This window comes from Lytechinus pictus, chromosome 15 (genome assembly GCF_037042905.1).
Source record: "Lytechinus pictus isolate F3 Inbred chromosome 15, Lp3.0, whole genome shotgun sequence".
Classification (NCBI taxonomy): Eukaryota; Metazoa; Echinodermata; class Echinoidea; order Temnopleuroida; family Toxopneustidae; genus Lytechinus; species Lytechinus pictus.
In genome coordinates, this window is record NC_087259.1 from 22,360,941 (window position 1) to 22,382,500 (window position 21,560).

Below are 21,560 nucleotides of genomic sequence, written 5' to 3' on the forward strand. Positions count from 1 at the left end.
CAAATAGAGAATAAGGATTTAGCCGATTGAAACATCACAATGAAATTGTAATGTATATGGCAAAGACAACTCCTCCATAATGCTCCAATACACATAATGTCTTTGTTTTTGTACTAGGAAGTATAGCAGACGTAAATAAAAGTTAGCTTTGCGATTTTGGGTTTCCGTCAAGAGGCAAATTATGTTAGATCAGTAAAAAAAATTGATAAAATAGAATAAAAACAACAGTTAATGATAATAAGGTCGATAACATTAAGGTTACAAATTTGAAATACAATTGTTTTTAATGATCTCAATTATTAGAAAGCCCCCCAAAAAATAATGAAAAAAAAACCCCTTTATGATAGTAAGGTTGATAACAAGGTTACCAATTTGAGACACATGTGTCTTTAATGATCTCAATTATTAGAAAGCCAATGTTATCTGTTTCCTTTGGCCGATTTCTCTCAAAATTTCATCATTCTGTATCTCTGCTTTATCTCCTTTTACCAAGAATGCCTAAATATACGGGCTAAATACAAATTCAGCAAAAGTGCTACGGCGAAAGAAGAAGGAAGAAGAAGAAGAAGATTACAAAAAAAAAACAGGATTCATGACTGATAATGACAGAGCTACTCCCTGTAACGTTTCCAGGAGGAAACCTGGCTCGACCAATCCGACGCAATGGAGGCGTTTTCCCCGGAGTTTTTCACATTAAACTGTTTGTTAGAATCTGCTAAATAAGATTCACTTTTCTTTTCGTCCCACGAGTTAAAGAGGAAATCCGAAATTTGTAGACAAAACATTTGTCTGTTTCCTCAATGCAAAAATATCGGTGTGAATTTAACACCAACTCAGTATTTATATAAAGGTATACACCAGAGAGGTGTTGAAACAGCACAACTTCGGCTTTAGGCTAATACCAGATAGGCATTTAAACAACACTAATCAGTGTTAAACCAATATTGGTTTGATTCTTACTGGTGTTTTCTGATATTGGGCTGGTGTTAAATCAACACCGGTGTTTTTGCAGTGCTTATACCTCCTCTGCATTAATGATATTTCAGTTACAAAGAATCTTTTTTTTTTCAGGATTGGCCAAAAATGAATCACGAGATAAAGTGTAATTTATCATCTATCCTTACTCGCGGTGATATAACTATTTTTCTGATCTCAGCACTATACAGTGCGTATCAAAAAAAGTTTACACTTAGAAAAAATCCTGTAAAATTATACATTTGTAATATCCTGAAGTTTTTCCACATTTTAACATTGGTACAGGTCCATTTAAGCAAATGACGATATAAATGTCGAAAAATATTTCCGCTTGAGTGAGCACCACTTACTTTTGAAAAGTTAGTGAAAAATCATTTGCGCAGAACTTTGAAATAGTTATGCGATTAAAAGTAGACCCAAATCATGAAGAACACGTGGATTTTAGCTAGTTGATTTGAAGATATCTTTTTACCTTTTTAAACTTGTTTCCTTGCCCAAAACACTTCAGAGAGTGCATTGCGCCCCATTCACTACCCCACACACCGAGGCCATCGTGACGATATTTGCCTTACACTGAGCTGTGATTTACATGAAATGGCTTAGGCTTGATTTTTATTTTGTTAATCATTGTCAAGCTTGGGAAAAGTGTGGAGAAACAAGTATTAAACATTAAAAATGAAATGTAAACCCACTTTAGATGATAAAAACATAGTGAAAAATGCTGGATATGTCTGCAATTAACTTTTGTTCAGATTCAGTTATGTCCTCAGATCCAGCTGGCACAAAAAGGGTAAGGGTTGTGCTTACTAAGTGTTGAAAGTTCAATTTGGGTGGCAAAATTGTTACAAAATGCTTGAATATAATGATCCGTTTTATGTCAATTGACTAAAAGTGCAAGGGAAATGTATGAGAAATGTTTCGCAGGGTAAGTTTGATTTCGTCCTTTCCCCTTGACATAGCGTGAAAACGAGCATTTCTGCGCAAACAGATTTCTTCGAGCTTTAAAAAAATGGACAGTGCTTACTCAAGTGTAACATTCTGTCATAACTTCTACTTTCATTGGATAGATGAGACCCAAACCCAAGAATATTTATATATGTGAAAAAATTACCCGCATGTTGTATATTTTTAAATTCCCAGGGCTTTTTCAAAGTGTAAACTTTTTTTTGATACGCACTGTAGAGAGCCCAATTAAGTTTAAAAGTAGATTTACAACGCGTTATCGAAATATGATTTGGGTTTGAGCTGGATAAAGTACGTTGCTCCTCAAACTTTTGGTTCGTATTAGTACTATAGGATAGTTAAAATATTCCGAAAAATGCAACTAAGGTGGTCTAATGAAAGATATCCAATCAGCCCGAAGTCAAACATTTCTCCACCGTAATTTTAACAACTGCATGGAAATGACAGTGAAGATTTAAAAAAAGAGAGCTAAATGTCTTCTAACAGAGCTGTCTTAGAAAGATCATTATAGTGCCACTTATTGATCGCATTACCGATGCAATGACAGATACAATGACTCTAAGCTAATAAATAGAAAACAAGGAGGGTGAGATTCGCAGGACATGCATGTTCTAAGAATGCCATCAATATGGTCCTAAAACTGCAATGACAATGGCCAGCAAATGGAAGAAGGAAAAGAGTCCGTCCCGAGCACACCTGGCGACAGACTTTCCTCAAGGACTTGGAGGCCCGTAACCTGAGTATCAATCTGTCGGAGGTTGAAGTGGTTGCAAATAACCGAATCAGAAGATTGCGACAGCTTGCTGTCCTAAATGTACTACACACTGCTGGACAAACTATTAGGAAAGTGACGGAATAATTTCTTTGTGACGTTACAATTTCTTTGTGACGTCACAATAGCCTTCATCAAGAATAATCTAGATGCGCGTAAAACAAGCATCGAATCGGGTGCTCTTTTAAAAGTAAACCTTTATTTCTCTCCCTAATCTTTTTTGTACAGAAGAATAAATAAAACGAAATTCTTAATGATGCACTCCCGTACAGAAACGGTTTCAATTAAAAGAAGAAGAAGAAGAAGAAGAAAAATTAACCGAACCCAACTCACAATGCTAGTGAGTCTCTAATAATATTGATTGACTGATGAAGTCACCTTTGATGTTTTGTTCTAGATGCATCTTAAGCTTAACTTTTATTATCATGTTATACCGACTGCCATTCCTATAGACTGAAGCTTAAGGAAAGAGAGGCTTTTTCATTTCAAAAAGTTACTATTTTCTTGGAACTAATTTGTTTTTCTCTTATTGCCATTTCCTTGTGCTGGCACTGACAGCTGAATGATGTTGCCTCAAAATTTATCGTCTGCGCGCGTACTCGCATATTGAATATCTCGACGTGTTTTCCGACGACCCCCATTTTCACACACATTGAGCATGTTTGACGGGGGACGAGCAGGCGAGGATGAGGCGGCGGACACGGTGGTGAAGTCGTATTTCAGCCGTGCCAGACGGGATTTATTGAAGCGAGCGCGAAGAGGATCATCGAAACGGATGATTATGCTGATTGCTTCAGCGAGATCGAATTGACCGGTATGTGGAGAAATAAGGCGGATCCGTGCTTGACATGAGATAGCGATATCACTGCAGGATGTCAATTCCACCACATTTCCTTTCTCTTTTTTTTGTCGACACGACAGATTGAAACAAAATGGAAGGGGGTAAGGGCTTAGTAAGAGCATGGGATGGCAGGTGGAAAGAGAGAGAGAGAATTAAAGAGATGGGGGAGATAAATCATCAGAGGTAAAAAAAAAAAAAAGTAAAAACGAAAGAAAGCAAGAAAGAAGGAAAGGAAGAAATAGTAAAGAAAGAAGAAATAAAATCGGAAGAAATGAAGAAAAAAGCAAGAAGGAAAAAAAGGCAGGGAATGGGAAATGATGAAGGGTTGAGGAGCAAAACTTAGTAAAAGACCACAAAATGACTAAACATAAATATTAAGCAAGGAAAACTGTTGTAGAGGGAGGGAAGGTTGAGTTGAAGATAAGGGAAAGTAGAAAATGCATGTAGGCCTATAGAGACATGGTAAGAGGGAAAGAAAGACTGAGAGAGAGAAAGAAGAAAGAAAAAAAGAAAGAGAGAATGCAGACAGGCACACAGAGACACACACACGAACAGAGGAGATGGAGAATGATGGACAGAGATAAGACATAGATAGATGTGATAGAACGAGAGAGAAGGGGAGAGACAGACAGAGAAAGGAGAGAGTGGGAGGGGTAGTGGCGATTTGTAAGCGAGGTAGAAAAAGGGGAACAACACAAACCAAAATTCAAGCTCAAGTTCGGAAGTTTTTCAGTAGTCTTGGGAGGGGATCTTCGTCAAATGATGTAATTGGAAGTACGTGCATCGGACACATCGATCAAGCTTGGAATCATCAAAATGACAACAAAAACCCAGGAAATTAAACCTGTAATTAAGTTCAGCATTGAAAGGGCCCCATAAATCACACGCCCAGAAGTTGCTTATCACTCTTGTTTGTTCCCGTTCGAATAACACCGTCTGCAAAGAAAGCATAAAACCACTGACATTTTCTCCTCTCTATATCAAACAGATTCATCATGTTAATTCCGCAAGAAATAAGAAATAACCAGTCATTTCACAGAATCAAAATACGTTATAATCAAGATAATTACTACCTCTTCACTACCTTTGATATTGGAGACAAATTCATCACTCATAAATCTGAGCTTCGCTCTTTTTTCAATCTTCCAATCTGGGGGGGGGGGGTGCGACAACCGTCCTTTTCAGAGTTGTCAATGCGGCGCGTATAATTGATACACGACTCCTTCAATTTCAGAAGAAATCTTGAAATCCGAAGGAGCCAATGTATGTAGAAGGAGAATGGATTTTGCATTTGCTGACGGTGTAGGAGAATTTGAAACCGTCCCAGGTATTTGGCTTTTTATAGGAACGTGATACGAACACGTTAGGAGGGTGGAAAGTCGGCCAAGTATTCTTTAAACGCCAAATGCGTGGAGTTGCTTTAGCGCCCGAAGCTATATAATTACGGGAAAATGCATTTATCTAACCTATTTTGAATGTAGGTATTTATTTTATGTATAGAGGTAACCAATGTATCTATCATTAAAAAATCTTCCATATGTGTAGTTTCTCATTTCCTTTTTTTTTCGTTTTGTTGTTGGTAAAAGTTCTCACTCCAAAATCAAAGTTCTTTTTTTCACTTTCAACCCTTTTGAAATGAAAGTTCATTTGAAAACTAATTTCTCTCAACCCAGTTCAGATTTTTGGGTCTCCTCGTATATCCCCCTTTTTATTTCTAAGCTTATGATCTTTTATTATTTTACAAGAATAATTGTTGTTCCATTCGATACGCTGGCTAAAACGTCCAGGAGAGCCCCTTGCAATTAGAAGAAAAACACATGCTATACAAACAATGGTACGTATTGCATATAATAGAAGGAAAAGTTTTTAAATCTTTGCGCATTGATATCTTTTAAAGGACAGGTCCAACCCAATAGAAAGTTGATTTGAATATAAGGAGAAAAATCCAACAACCATAACACTGAAAATTCAATCAAAATCGGATGTGAAATAAGAAAGTTTTGACATTTCAAAGTTTCGCTTAATTTCGCAGAACAGTTAAGCACATCCTGGTCGGTAAGCACATGAGCAGACTGATGACGTCACACAATCACTATTTCTTTTTTTTTATTATATGAAATATGAACAATTCTAATTTTCTCCTCATTGTCATGTGAAACAAAATTGTATGGAATGACCATTATTTTAACAGTTTGTGATAAGTCAAGTTGGCCCTTGTCAAATCTGTAAAAATTGAAATACTGTCTAATTCAAACAATAAAAAACAAAAGAGAAAGTGAGTGATGGACATCATCGACTCCCGCAATTGCATATCACCGAGTTGTGCATATAACTGTTTTGTGAAAAATAAATAAAATTAAAAAATGTCATAACTTTCTTAGTTTTCATCCGATTTTGATGAAATTTTAAGTGAAAGTTATGCTTGTTTGATTTTTTTCTATTATCTCCAACGGGGTGGACTTGACCTTTGACTAGTCTGTTCTCTTCAATATCAAGATTTATCTTCTCTAAACCTTACAATGACTTAATCCTCTTTTGTTTACTTTTATGATTGTAATGATAAAAGTAAAAACCGATAACAGGTGACTGTACTTTGTTCCAGTTTAGTACAGGTTTATTTGCCGAGATTGCGAGAATTTTTTTCGGGGGGCCTAGTCGACTTATATAATAATAGGTTCTATGTAACAAAAATGATTTAACCGAAATATTGATTGAAAAAAAAAATCACTTCTTTGGAGGGATAGGGTAGACGATTGAGCATGCAGCATAAATGTCGGGATCATCGAGAATAGTACTTTTTCGGAAATTTTAGGTCTTACATTTCCCCATATCGCAAAAGCATTGAAATCTATTGTGGGGGGGGGGGGTGAGTATTCATGAAGTAAGTTTCTGACGTTGGCTTATATATCATTCAAATCATCAATTTAATGAGTTGGAAATAGAATATCGACCTTTATCATGTTTAGTTTCACTATTCATAGACCTGGGTTTTTGTTTAACCTCTATATGATATAAATCCTTCGTCAAAATACAAACTGTAATAAAGCTTACATGCTCATACGTAGACGACTTTGATACTTTTTTTTAAATTAACTACAATTCTTGCAGTGTAGATTTTTTTCCTGCTAGCATTTGATGAGGCGTGAATGAAGTTTTCACTTATCATGGCTAATGAAAGATTCTACCGAATTCGAAACTTAGTTTTCCAAATAATCTTTGATCTGATAATGTCAATTTCATTTCACGTCATTCGTTGGTTATATTCTCTTTGCCCGTCAACCGATTTGGCTGTTGGTGTTGTTTCATCAAGCTGGGTTATCCTTTTACATGATATCGTATAGCTCAACGCCTGGAAAAAAGGTGTTTCATGTCCATTGTTGACTGTTGCAAAAGAAGGAACCACCCCATACGGTGACCTCAAGATCCTCAGTCCTTTAAGCTAGTAAAGTGACCCATGATTTGTAAAATTACAATATCCTCTCGGCAAAATGAGCGAAACCCGGACGTAGGGAGTTAGGTTCCACGGAAGCAATCCTTGTTTTTTAACTGTCTTTGAGTCCTCAGGCCTGATATTTGAGCCACTGAATTAAAAAAAAAAAAAAAAAAAAACGTCGGTGTGTGTTTTCACATCTACTATGGATATAGTATGCTGTCATTGTATTGTAAGATACAACAACCTGTAACTATCATTGCAATGGCAACAAATAGACACATCTTGAGGATTATATGAGGTGATTATGTGTGGTTGTTAGGGCGTGGAGTGAGGGTGTGTAAGCATAAGAATACCATGTTTATCACACACTTCGATCCATGGCGCCTCCAATAGCTCGCAAAATAGGGCTTGCGCCTCTGAGCGCCAAGAAATGTATCTTTGCAAATTATTGGCAGGCTCAACATTAAAAGCGGGGTTGGATAAAACGAAAGCAAAGCTAATTAAGAGCAAGCAATTTCATTGTATACAGAGATGCTAAAGGGAGTGGCAAATTTGAAGATAGAAAAAAGAGTTAAAATACCAGCGTTTATGGAAACTGAAAGATTTGATTGATATTCTTTGGCAACCCCCTTGACGCCAATATTGCTTTTAATTTTCAGGTTTTCCATACTCTCCAGATCATGTATTAAAGTAGACCTTTCACTCAGATTCCAGGTCGTATCACTTTAAAACTCAATTTTATTTGAGGTAGGAAGGAGAGCAAATCATCGAACAGTTATTGATTTTTGAAGAAATATCACAAATTTGAGAATCTACGAAGTTAAATTGTAATTCGTCTATTCCACTTTCTTAGTTCTAATTATTGCTTGCTTCATTCCGAAGGACATACACGAGGAAGAAAAATCTGATAAAATGCGTTTTTAACTTGGCAAATACACAATTACTAATTAAACTGGAAATTGGAGGAGGAGAAACTCATACCCTCCCTGGGAAAATAACCATATTTAGGAAACATTCATAGTTTAAAAGTGAGTAAGTTATTTATGGATGGGCGTATTACATGTCAGTAAACTTAATACGCACGTTTTATATTTTATTTTTGTTCTTCTACAATGCATAATCACGCCACACACAACACTTGACGATCTCCAATATGAACTATACAGTAGTCTAAAGCAATAAATTTCCTCATTTCGGTTATATTAGTAAAGTAATGATCTAATGAAGATGTAAACATAGCGGTATCATTTTTTTACAATTTTAAGAAGCTTATAGATTAGCTTCAGGAGGAACAGGAATAGGTGGATAAAATCGATTCGGTTTGGAGTCAGTTTCGTCGGATTGAATATCGAATAGAGAAACATTTAGATATCCGATCTATCGCTTCTGTGATTGATAAGATAGTGATATCCACCGCAATTGAATAACCCATGAAAGGGGCTTAAAGTAGCTTTAATACGAAGTGGTTACTCTCCGACTGCTGAACTTTATTTATAAACATTTTGATCAGAACAACTGCAAGCGTAAAATTTGCAAGATTATAGTAATATTTTGCAGTGTGGTAAAGATAAATTTTACCCCAAACGGTGATTGGAGGAAATGAATCAAAATAAAATGAAAAAAAAAAGAATTTTCCTTGAAATCAGATGAAGAAATAAGAAGGTTATGAAATTTTAGCTAAACTTATTTTCACCAATTACTATGCATTGATCAATTAATATAATATTGTTCTGTAATATCTAATCAGTTATAACATTGTTCTCGTAACTCCACACTCTAAAAACACTGAGTAAAATTTTACCCAATAATTGGTAAAAAGGAAACATGCATGTTTGCTTGGTATTTTTTACCACCATATTCGGCTATTTAAACGCAAAGTTGCGTAAAATATACAAAATAAATCTTTTTACCCTACCAACATGCATGTTCCCATTTTACCAAATATATTTTTTGCATGGTTATATAGCACGGTTATCTGTAACATTTTGGTGTGACTTGAACTGTACTATCGGTGTTAAGTTTAAAGGCTCTGTTAAGGACGTTCCACAGTTAAAGTGAAATCCATGTCATTTTCACCAAACTTTGCACATAGATACTTTAGAACCTTAATATTCGAAATATGCAAAAATTAACATAGGTCCATGTGCTTGATTTTTTGCCATAGAGCTTCAAAGTTCACCCAAATTGATGTTCTTAAGAATTGCGCATTCAAAAGAATTTGGCATTTTTAGACCGCCCAAGATTACTAAATTGAGTTTAAACCTCCATTACTCAGTCAAAATACAAGTCATCAAATTTCGCAAAAGAGTTAATATAATTGTATCGTTAGAATGGAGAATCTATTAATAGTGCTATTTGTTTGCAATTTTAAGTTTAACAGCACTGTCAGTTCTTAAAAATGGCGTAAAAGATAACAAAATCCCAATCTAAAAAATGTAAAATTTCAGTAACAAACTACAAACGTACAATAAATGCTGCACTTTATTCAAAATCCATGTCATTTTCTCCAAAATTTGCAGAGTTGTAGAGGAATGTATACCTAAGAGGTACAAACATAAAAAAATAGGGGTTCATGTGCTTGTTTTTAAAGTATCAGCATTTTTATTAGAGCAAATGTGCTTTTTAAAACACCAAAAATGCGCCGAATGCTTAGTATCTATGTGAAGAAAAAATCAAAACCACTCTACCATTTATTCAAACTCGGGCTAATATTCGTGATTCTTGGCAGCACTGCAGAGTAAAGTATTTTGAAATTGTAGAGAATATTTTTTTGAATGGTCCATGGAATAATTCAATTTTTTAGCTTCATGAAATAACGCATCGGATCTTCAGTTAAAGTGCAGAAGATTAGAAAAATCAGCTCATTCCCGCAGCTAATTAATCACCTGTTCATCCATTGTGACGTCAGCGCGCAGAGTGTAAATTATGCGCAGATCATAATGCGCACAAATATAACTGTGGAACGTCCTTAAAAGACTGCAGGGGTGGTATTCTGAAAACGTTCTTATCTTTGTTCTTATCTTTGTTCTTATCTCAATGAGATAGGAAGACGCTAAAATCATTGCAAATCGGTATTCTGAAAATCTTCTTAACGCGTTCTTATCTCTGTAAGGACTGCCTCCTTCTTATCTTCAACACGCCCATTTTAATGATATTACCAATCAAAATGCGCTTTATATTGGCAGTTTAACCAATAGAAGCGTTCCTTATGTCAAGAGAATATCATGGGCGCTGCGCGTACACTGTTTCTGGCCCATTGCGCGAAATAGGCATTTTATACGCAATGACTGATTATTATTTCGAGACACGTGCACAAAATGAATAAAGAAAGAAAGAAAGAAAGAAAGTAAAGAAAAAAGGTGAAGAAAGCAGTTACGAATAAGAATAAAACAGGAAGAAAGAAAGTAAGTAGGTAAGTAAGAAGACAGAAAAGGGTCAGAATGAAGCAGAAATTTAAAAAATAAAAGGATCAAAGAGGAAAACAATGAAAGAAAGAAAGCAAGCAAAAAGAACTTAAAAGAAAATAAAAAAAATCAAAAGAAATAAAAAAGGAAAGAATACAAGAAAGAAAAAGGATGAATTAATAAAATGATAATCAATGATAAAAGAGGAATAAAAAATTGAAGGAAAAATAAAGAAGGAAAAGGAAAGAAACTTAAAGGAAAAAACGAAAAAAGGACAAAACAAAAGATTAAAAATGATAAAATGGAGGAACAAAGAACCCCCCAAAAAAGTTAGACAAAACGAATGAAAGAAAGTAAAAAAAGGAAGGAATAAACTTTGTAAAAAGTGAAGGAAGAGAGAAAAAGGGAAAATGAAACAAAGAAATAAAGAGAGGGAGAGAAAGAAAGAGATAAGAGAGAGAATATAAAACATGAAAGGAAAGGAAAATTATAGCAAAATTGAAAACTAAATAAAGATAAAAAGAAAGGTAAATTCAAAGAAGGAAAGAAAAAGAAAGGGAAAGGCAGGAAAAATGAAGAATGAATGAAAAAAAAACGAAGAAAGATTAATTGAAAGAATAAAGAAAAAGATTTTTAAAAATTAATAGAAGACAAGAGTAAATAAAGAACGAACGAAATGAGAATGAGCAAAAAATAAATTAGAATAAAGAAAGAAGAAAGTAGGCCTAAAGAAGGAACACATTTAGTGTCATAAAGCAGAAATAAAAAGAATGAGGGGAAAAATAGAAAATTACGGGAAAGAGGAAAGAAAGAAAAAGGGAACAAATAAAATTAATAAATAAAAAAGAAAAAAAACAAATATAAAGAGGAAAGAATGAATGAAAGAAAGCAAAAGAATGAAAAAATATAAAGTTTACAAAAAATAAATAAAGTGAAGGAAGAAAGGAAAAGAAAAGCAGAAAAAAATAGAGAAAAGGGAAAGGAAAAACAACAACAAAATCTTAATAAAGAAAAAAAGGAAAAAATCGAAAAGGGAAAAGTGAAAATAAAAAAGGAATCACCCCTCGGTAGACCAGCAGCACCTGTATCATTTTATATGTATTGTTATTTGTTTTTAACGGAAATAAATTCAATTAAAAAAAAAAATAAATAAAGAATGAATAAAATAACGCAAAAGAAAATAAGGAAGAAGTTAAAAGATTCAAAAGACTAAAACAAAATGAAGAATGAAAGAAAGGAAAAAAGACAAACAGATAGAAAGGAAGAAAAAGCGAAAATAAATAAATGAAATAGAGAAAGACAGAACGAAAGAAGAAAGAAAGAAAAAAGGGATAGAAAAAACAAGAGACAGACAAAATACAGGGTGAATGAAAGAAAGGGTGGGAGGAATACTTGTTACTACCAGTGGCCATCGATTTTTAGCAAGAAAGGAGGCGGACATTGTAAGATGTGATAACCCTCTAGCTATCTTAAATATTATCATAAATATCGTGAAAGATAAGAAAGAAAAAAGATAAGAACGTTTTCAGAATACCACTTATCTTTATTTTGTTCTTATCTTTTAGCGCGCTTTTGTATCATATGCGCGAATGATAAATTTACGCGCTCAGCATCGATGGAAAGCAAGATAAGAAAAAGATAAGAACAAAAGATAAGAAAAAGATAAGAACGTTTTCAGAATACCAATTTGAGAACGTGACGTAGATAAGAACAAAATTAAGATAAGAACGTTTTCAGAATACCGCCCCAGGTCTGCTTTGCACAAAGTCACAATCATTGTCTTCTTTTCCCACACTGCGGCTGTCAAATATCTTTACAATCGTTAATATGGGTTTTGAAGGTCTTCTTGTATTATTATACAGTGCGTCCCCTAAAAAAACTATACACTTTTGAAATGGCTGCCAAATAAAAAATATATCCCTTTGGGGGAAAAGACTTATATATATGGAAGGCTAATAAAGTCAACTTTTAAATGACACCCAAAAGTTGGATATCTTTTCATGTTTGAGTGAACACTGCCCACTTAAACCAGGGGTATGGAAATGAGGCTGGGCAGGAATTAGCCTTCCAGTTTCTTTCGTTTTTTTTTAACTTGAGGGTTAAAGCGCTGCCCCAAAAAGTGCAATTTGTGTTCACTCTTGCATTAAAGTTTAATTTGATAATTTATGAAATTTGCTTAAACAACCAAAACTGGTCCCGATCGATCATTAATTTATCACAACACCCTTAACTTTGCAAATTCCAGTGGATTTGCCTCTAAAAAACTGACAGAAATTGGAAGGCTTATTCCTGCCCAGCCTAATTTTCATCCCCTTTGTTTAAGTTGGTAGTGCTCAAGCATGAATATTTTTCCAACTTTTTTGTGTCATTTGAAAGTTGACCTAATTGGCTTTTATATATGTAGGTGTTTTCCCCCAAAGTGATGTATTTTGTTATTTGGCAGCCATTCCAAAAGTGTATAGTTTTTGAGGACGCACTGTAGATCGTAACTCAGTTGGTAGAGCTTTAGACTCGTAATGGGAAGGTCGTGGATGCTAGAGTCAAGGCACATCACTTTTCAGTTCTTCGTAGAGGATTTCAACTGATCGTCCTCTGGTAGCACTCATAAAAATAGTTATACCATACATATACATACACTCACGCACACACCCTCCCCCACAGACACACACACATTAGTAATTGTCAAATTGTGCAAACCTACACCCAGATAGGTGTTCGACGTGATACATTTTTTTTGGCACCGGTACTAAATGAAGAATCAAGTGACTATGAACTAGATCAAGCTGACAAATATAATAGACCTACTTTGAAACATTGAAATGGCATGGTTTGGTTAAACGAGTATACCCGGTATCACCATCTCAGGGGCAAGGTCTACTTGCACGTCATGATGTGTGTTATACAACCTTTAGGGTAATTACTGGAAACCATATCTACCTTCTTTTCTAGTTCTCTACTCTCTCGTCTCCACATTACGTTGATTATATCTGCGATTTATACGTACATCCCCAAGCGACCCCTGTAGTCATTCACATTCTTTCCACGTTTTGATATAATTCCACCCCAAATTCTCTACGGATAATTGTTCCCGTGAAAAGGGGTTGATGTTACATTGCTCGTGATGCTCCGAGGCTTATAGTCCTCGTGTGTATCTCTTGTGTTTCTCATTCTTAATTCTGGCGCAAATTATTACACATGCCTAATTAGGGGATATCGTACTCCCACTAACGTCCAAATGCGATCTGGTTTCCAGCTTGAGGTAAACTCAGGCAACTGGGTAATTGAAGAAAGAGTGAGATTTACGATCAAGAATAAGTTTCAGGTGCTGTTGGTGGAATGTGCAGTAAAAAGAAAATTCAATGAATACTGATTTTTTGGGGGAATACCGATGGCAAAACAGCGATAATGAGAATATTTGGTCTTGATTAAAGTTTCGGAGAAGGAAAAGTACATGATGCGGATCGTAAGATGTTCGGTCAAATACAACCTACATGTTTTGTCCAAAATCTCTGTTTTGGTTTGTTTTCATTTCTTCCTTCGCATGATATCGAAGCCCCCCATACCGATTTTCCAATATTTAATCTGTGCCGAAGTTTAATACTGCTCGCTTAGTTATAAAGGTATAGGTAGCCAGTTGACTCGTTGATATAGAGCGCCGACATCATGCACTGGAGTTCATGGTTTGATTTCCGGCTGATATAATTGAGCTACCCGCACATCCTGTACATGCTGTAGGATGGAAATGTTAATCAGTTTCCGTTTCTTTACTGATATTATAATCATATCATTTTTTTTTCATATCATAAGCCTTACTACCATTATAATCATGTGTTATCGTTTTCACTATATCATAATTGTTGCCATGATAAAGCAGCGTAATATATATATATATATATATATATATATATATATAAATACATATAGGAAAGAGAGGTCAGAATAAAGACAATTGACCTAAGTTGTTCAAAACGAGTTATAAAAGAGCGCACGCTGCTAAAAGACAACCGTTCTTGAGATTTTATAGATTTAAGAAACTCTATTCTTGTTTCCATCACGAATGTTTGATTTCTAATTCATGATTCAATTCTAGTCTCATGTGACTAGAAGATAATGATCGCCATACAAGCTTGACCTACAACTTCAAGTAAAACCCATAATCATAAAGGCCTCTAAAATTTCGGCGGACTCTGTTGTACAGCCTATATATAGGACTTACAATGATATAAATCGCCACCCAAGGGTATCCATTGAAACCCCCGAGCTAAGGAAGACACTCTACAATGACTGCGATACTTTACTAATCAATATACACCAAACATATCACCCTAGCACTATCAGTCATTATTTGTTGCCATTTTTTATGAGGACAATAGGACATTGTTTGAATAAAATTCTTTCATTACGATTTTTGTTTTAATAATCATGTTGTAATGGATATCATTATATCCCTATTTTGGAACAGTGTGAAATAGAACTGTGTTCTTAGTTGCCTGTCTTTGCATTGACACACTGGCGTACTTTTGGCAAAAAAGGAAGCAAGTTACAAAGTATCATTTGTTGTAAATGAGCAATGTGTGTTCGTCATTTACATAGGCGTCAATGCAATATAACAGCTTATTTTCTTCAATATCCTTCCATTGAAAGATCATTCCTTCCCCGAGTTTCGGCTGAACGTGCAACATACAAAGGATGTTTCAGAAACAACAATAACTCAAATTGACTGATGTGTCACTTCCTTCCTTTTGCCAAAGTCGGGCAGTTACAGATAAGGAGGTGGGGTGAGCTTGGGGCCATGGACCCCCAAAAGTTTCATTACCAAAAAACTAAAGAGAAAGGGGGAAAGGAAAGGGGATGAAATATGAGACTTATTTTCTGAATATTATGTCAAAATTCCATGACAACATTAGATTTATGATAAAAAATGTAAAGAATCACTTCACCCATTTGCAGTCTTTTAGAAACGCCATATCTGACTTCCTCAATATTTTCAGAACAATACACCTCTGCATGACATGAAAATTATATTGAAAATGTCACTACATATTTTAATGCATAGAGATATGATCATCTACACTCTTAAACCGGTTTGACCAATATTTGTTGGAAAATCAAGTCTGTGTAAATATTCTATACTTACGTTATGCAAATATCAAGCAATATTTTTGGTTAAACATAGTGTATATTGCCAACACATTACTTGTTTTAACTATTTTTTCAAGAGTTTAGACATGACGAGTATGTATGTCGCATGAAAATATATGTTGCCTAAAATAATGCTATAACCTACCTAATGATATAATCGTTTATCGCTTAGGTAATGTGATGTCCTGTTTTCAGACATAAAGAAGATGATAATGTTAATTTTTAAATATATCATTAATAATATTGATCTTTGTCTCTGAACTTCTCATTTCAGATATATCATCATAATGCATCCTCTAAAGCCGAGAATGACGACCTACACGGCATGTTTTGTCCTTTGTTTTATCTGGATCCTGTCTCTTACAATCGTCATTCCCACAGCCCTTTATTCTGGAACCCACAATTACTATTTCAACATCGGCGGCGAAAACATCCACATCACGCAGTGCAGCGAGCGCTGGCCAAACAGCAAGGCGATGAAAGCTTACACCCTTGTCCTAGTCTTTGGTGAGTTCCTTCTGCCACTTACAATCATGTCAGTAACGTACTTCTTGATCGCTCGCAAGCTCTGGTTTCGTCATGTCCCCGGTGGACATGCCACTGAGCAACAAGAAATGGCTGCTGAATCATCCAAACGGCGTACCATCCGCCTTCTGATAATCGTGGTGGCGCTTTTCGCGTTTTGCTGGGCACCTTATCACATGTTCGCCATCCTACGTGATATCGTCTTCCCCAGCTACCAGGATTCACACATGAGCCTGTTCCTCACCGTCTTCTACTTGGTAGAGGCCTTGGCCATGAGTAACAGTATGTTCAACACCCTTATCTATGTGGTATTCAACGCTAACGTCCGCAAGTACGTTCTGCAGATCCCCGATTCGTGTCGACGCCTCAAACCAAGCGACAAAGCCACGGTACGTTATTGGCACCCGCTGGCGACACGTACAAGTTCCCACTGCATGCGAAGTTCGGTGAGGTCGAGTCAACTCCGCACCAACACTACTAGCATCTCCACTCGGCTCACCATTAACCTGAACCGACCTTGTTCATCAGGTCCTCAGAATGCTGCAGTGCATGATCTTAAATGCTGATGATGTTCCGACCGACGTCAGCATGTTCGTCAGGTCATCAGAGTGATACTGCCGAATGTTGATACATTTAAGTCTGGTCAGCATTGGCTAAAAGGATTTCTCCAGAGGAATGGTTGAATTGGATGTCAAGTCTCACTCTCAGCCAGTCATCCCTGACTCACCCACATTTTCACATCGGCGATGAACAGTAGCACATGTTAAGGATCACATGTAGGAGATCGAGAATATATCTGACACCAAACACTGATACCTGTTACCGAGGGAATGGGAAAAATACCACGTTGCGAGTTCAGGAAATTGAAAAAAAATTATCAGTACATAACAAAATAATGTTCTGATACAATTTTTTTCCATGTTTAAACAAATGGATATTATAATATGTTCAAATGTCCTGATGTCATCATGAAAAATGCCCAATCCGATTATTATTCGCATTACAATGCATTTTGATGTTCTTTGCAATCATCCAATAATGCTAAGGACCTACATATCGATTCATAGGAAAATGATCGTTGGTTAAATATAAAGAAGATTACAAATGGAATTCAATGTGGTCATAATAATCAAAGGAATGATTTGAATATGAGGAATTGAAAAGGATAAAAATAAATGATTCATCGGTATGTTTTCATTAAAGCTTAATGTATAATAGTTATTCGACTATGAGATGCAATGTTTTTTTTTTATTTGATTGGCAAAGCCTTTAGGGAGAATTTAAATGTGATAGGGTGCACCTTAGAGATGTGTTAGCATATTAATGATATTGTTCAATATTCAAGGTATGTTCTTGGAAACTATATCTTTACATTTAAGACGCCGTTGTTATCACATCCACCAATTTTAACTCAGCTGCATTTTCTTTGTTTTGTCAAAACGTTTTTTTTTATTTACAACAATGATGTGCATCGTGTTATCGAAAGTATATTCCTTTAACATGTGGCTTATTGTGCGATTAATTTGTTGTGTAGAACACCCGATAATGAATGTCTACTGAAAATAACAAGAAACGTGCAATTAATATCTTGAATACACTTATACATTTCTGTCATGTACTTTTCTTCACAGGACATTTATATACAATCTCACTGTAAAAATAGTGCTCGTATACATATTAACAATATGTAATTAAGTATGTGCTCTTGACTGTTATGTGGTGGTGGTGGTGGTGGTGGTGATTTTTTTACCTGATTGCTAAGAAAGCATGAATGCTTGTAAGCAAGCAACCAGAGGACCGACGGCTTAAGGTCCCCTCCGAAGGACCATTTGATAATCTCTGGACATTATCAACATCTTTACGTCATTCATACTTTTGATGTCATTATCTTGTGGCGCAACACTTTCATTTGTTTGCGTATTCAAACTATTTTGAGGAATCACAAGAAGAATTAGGGGGGTGGGGGTGGAGTTGATACTTAGTATGAAAATACCCATGTAGCATTTAGTTCTCCGAAAATCCCTGAAGGACGAGTGCTTTCTTCGTCTTCCTGCACGAGGGGAATGAGAGTAACTGGATACTCTTACCCCCGGCGACATGGCCACTCCGAAAGGATTCAAGCTCTATCCGGGTTTTACACGGTCCAAGATTTGCCACCTCAGGCACTCCTCTGATACATTACCAGCACACAGATTAAAAAATAATCAGCGTCTTAGCCTAACTCATCATTTGTACATTGTTGGTTGAGGATAAACATAGTAATACATCCAGCAGAGCTGGGGATGTTTGTTTTTTATGGAGCAGTGCCTTCAAGGCAGATCTTCAAGCCTTTGGCTCTGTTGCGTGGCAATACCGTAATGGCTCCAGCCGTATCATTTAGTCCTTATCTCCTAAAGGTATGTACAAGCTCGCTCGTCGATACTCGAACTAGGTCCTTTCATTTTCCGCTCATTGATTTAATTCTTATGTTTGTTGGTATTGATCATTTTCTCGGTGTCTCTTTTCAGATCATAAAGTTACCGCTTCGTAATAACTTGTAATGCACAGCGGCTCTTCGCACACCATACACCTGTATTTATTCACTGAACACACCACACGGTGTCAAAAAAAAAAGAATAGTAACGTGCGTAGCATGGTAAGGACGTTCTCGTTAAATGGCAAAGTATCGATCAGGTATGACATTAGTCATTCATAAGGATTCAATTCCCCCTCAAAGATATTGGATAGTACTATGCCTATGCAAATTAGACGTTTCTTACCTCAGCAAGATATTGTAAGCCAGATTTTAAAAGTCCATTCCGTAAGAATATAAGACGTCGTGATATAGCCATTCTATCTTGTAATGTTTTTTTTGGTTTTATCTTGAAATGTTTTATATTCATCTTTTGATTTAATTTTCATTTCTATGACGAAGGTCATTAATATGTATTTCATCTTGGGACACCTATAGCAGCCATGGTTCCGAAGATTACACGAAGCAGTGATTAGGTAACTGTATTACTAGCTTACCCGCAGGCTAATAAAAAAGGCGCTGTTCAGAGTTTGTGGTGGATGGCGGGAAATTTAGCCTGCTGGCAGAATTTAACGGATCGTACGACTTGAATGAGCAGTCTGTGAAATAACAGAAGATCATGTGGTGGTGTCTGCAATCATAAAATTGTCATGGAACAAAGTTGGTTTTTAAAGATTTCGATTTTTAAATTTTAATACGACGAGGGGGGCATTTTGTCAGGAAAAGGCTTGGACACAAACAGATTACGGTGTCGAGGAAGATTAAGCTTAGACTCCCTTTATTATCAGAGTACTCATGATGCAATTAATAAACTCATAGTTACTTGATATTGGGTGTCAACAAGAATATAAATAAATATTAAAATATATCATCGTGGAATTGTTTAGTAACTAGTCTGGCATAAATGAAATCATTTAAATGAAACTGAGTATGACTTCTATGGAAGTTGGCTAGAGTTCAATGTCCGGAGATTGCGACATAAATGTTCTTTGCTTGAGGCAAAGCAAGTAGAGAGGATATGTAATGGCCAGATGGTACTGTTCTTATTTTCCTTTTGAAGATTAGCGAGTCGCAAATGGGTGCAGCACGAAGATTGTAGAACAGTTCCCCACCACACAGAAGCTTGATGCCATCATCTCTCACTCAGTATTGCGAGATCCACGAGGTTAGTTCACCACACAGGAGGGGGAAGTTCTGTCACACGCTGTCTAACCCTTCACTTGGCTTTATACACTGAGTTCTAGTCCCCAATGGGAGGAGCCACAATTCAGCTTTGGTAGTGCTTGGCTTCAAAATAAATTCAGCAACATGGCTAATAAGTAATGGACATGATAGAAGTCTTTCCTCTTTGACCACATAAAATAGCTTATTCAAATAGCAGTGATACAAACTGAGAAACCCCTCACATACAACCCTGCCCATTCACTTGAACACATTCTCATTCAAATCCTCTCAACCATCCAAGAGTCACTCTCACTACCACTCACACTCTTGCTCTAGCAACCTATTTGCATTACAAAGAAAAACGAATTGCAGCTCCTGTATATCTGAAATAAAGAAAAAGTATTTGGTTACAAAGAAGGGTAGTTTTATCCGACAGTTACCAGAGTAACAGTAAGACACCTATTTGTCTCTCAGCCAATTAAAATCAAGAAAAGTTGTCAAATCGGACAACTGCATGTCGGTGGACAGTGTTGATGAAACACTCTCCTTGTCTTAATCACTTCAAAGAAATACTATTTGTGTAAATAGTGCACATTAAATTTTGGACCCAATTCATTAAGGATTTCGAAATCTGTATAGAATGCACCTCACAGATTTCCTAACTCGGGAATATTTATCGGTTATTGTTCAGGCTCTATTCAAGTAATCAATTTTTAAAGATATTTGACTGAAAAAAGATGAAAGGTATGCCTTGATTCATATGATTATTAAAATACCAAGGGCGTTTTTATCAAGATATACGGTAATTCACGTTACGCCTGACTGTATCCGACTGACATGATTATGACAAACCAAATGTTATTCTAAATAATTTTCAGCGGTACATCTTAACTTTAAATAAAATCATTTAGATAACCATTTGTATTCTTATTCGATGTTTAAATAGAAAATATGATCTGTTTGTTATTTGTTTGTATGACTTCATTCATTTACGGTCGAAAACATAATGTAATTGTTGCCTGCAATCAGAATATAGCTGTTTTTCAGCGAGGACGCGATTAAAAGAAAATACAAGAATGCAAAAGTTAAAAAATGCAAAACATATAACCAAACAAACAAAATATATTATGACTAAAACATAACCCATATTATTTTTAAAACCATCAACATGAAGGAAAATATAGAAACATTAACAAATAAAAGTAACTTAATAGGAAATAAGTCATATCAACATAAAAGAAAAAAAGAAAAAAAAAACATAATGTTTATTTTTTATACGAGAAAGAAAGAAGTTAAGGATTTTATCAATTTTGTTGATTTTATGCGTGCTAAAAGATTTAGTGTCCATTTATTCTAAAGTCAAAAGTGTTTATTGTAAAAAAAAATCACACTCTCAGAAGATATCAAATGAAAACTTCATCATTTCATCGGGCACTTCATATGTCTGTTATTCGCAAAGTTAAGCGTAAATTTACGTATAGGTTCACGAAACGACCCTAAGCTGTGATATGCGATATTGGTATGCTATGCTAGAATTTGGGGGTAGGATATCATTAATATTGCATGGCGCCAATATTGTCTTTCTGCTGAATGGGATTTAGTCTAAATTGCTCCGAAATATTGGATTTTTTTATTGTGTATGTGTGCAATATTTTTTTCACATGAGTATATTTTCATTTTAAGTTTTGACCGAATACAAACACGCCTTATCTATGTAATCTGTAATTTTGATTTCGTTTGAAGATGATGAAAATATAATATCTTCGTTGGTTGTGTAGTGAATGTTTATTATCATATTTTATTCAATATCAGTGATTTTCTATAGATTC

General features: G+C 35.5%; 1 protein-coding gene across 1 annotated transcript; it reads left to right on the forward strand.

Annotated features, from left to right (window-relative positions):
• The first annotated feature begins 2,589 nt into the window (after window positions 1-2,589).
• On the forward strand, window positions 2,590-16,668 carry LOC135156768 (prokineticin receptor 2-like). The gene is made up of 2 exons (XM_064110034.1): window positions 2,590-2,669; window positions 15,805-16,668. Exons 1-2 carry the CDS (start codon window positions 2,590-2,592, stop codon window positions 16,619-16,621), a joined length of 897 nt encoding a protein of 298 aa, XP_063966104.1. The 3' UTR covers window positions 16,622-16,668.
• Window positions 16,669-21,560: the final 4,892 nt, after the last annotated feature.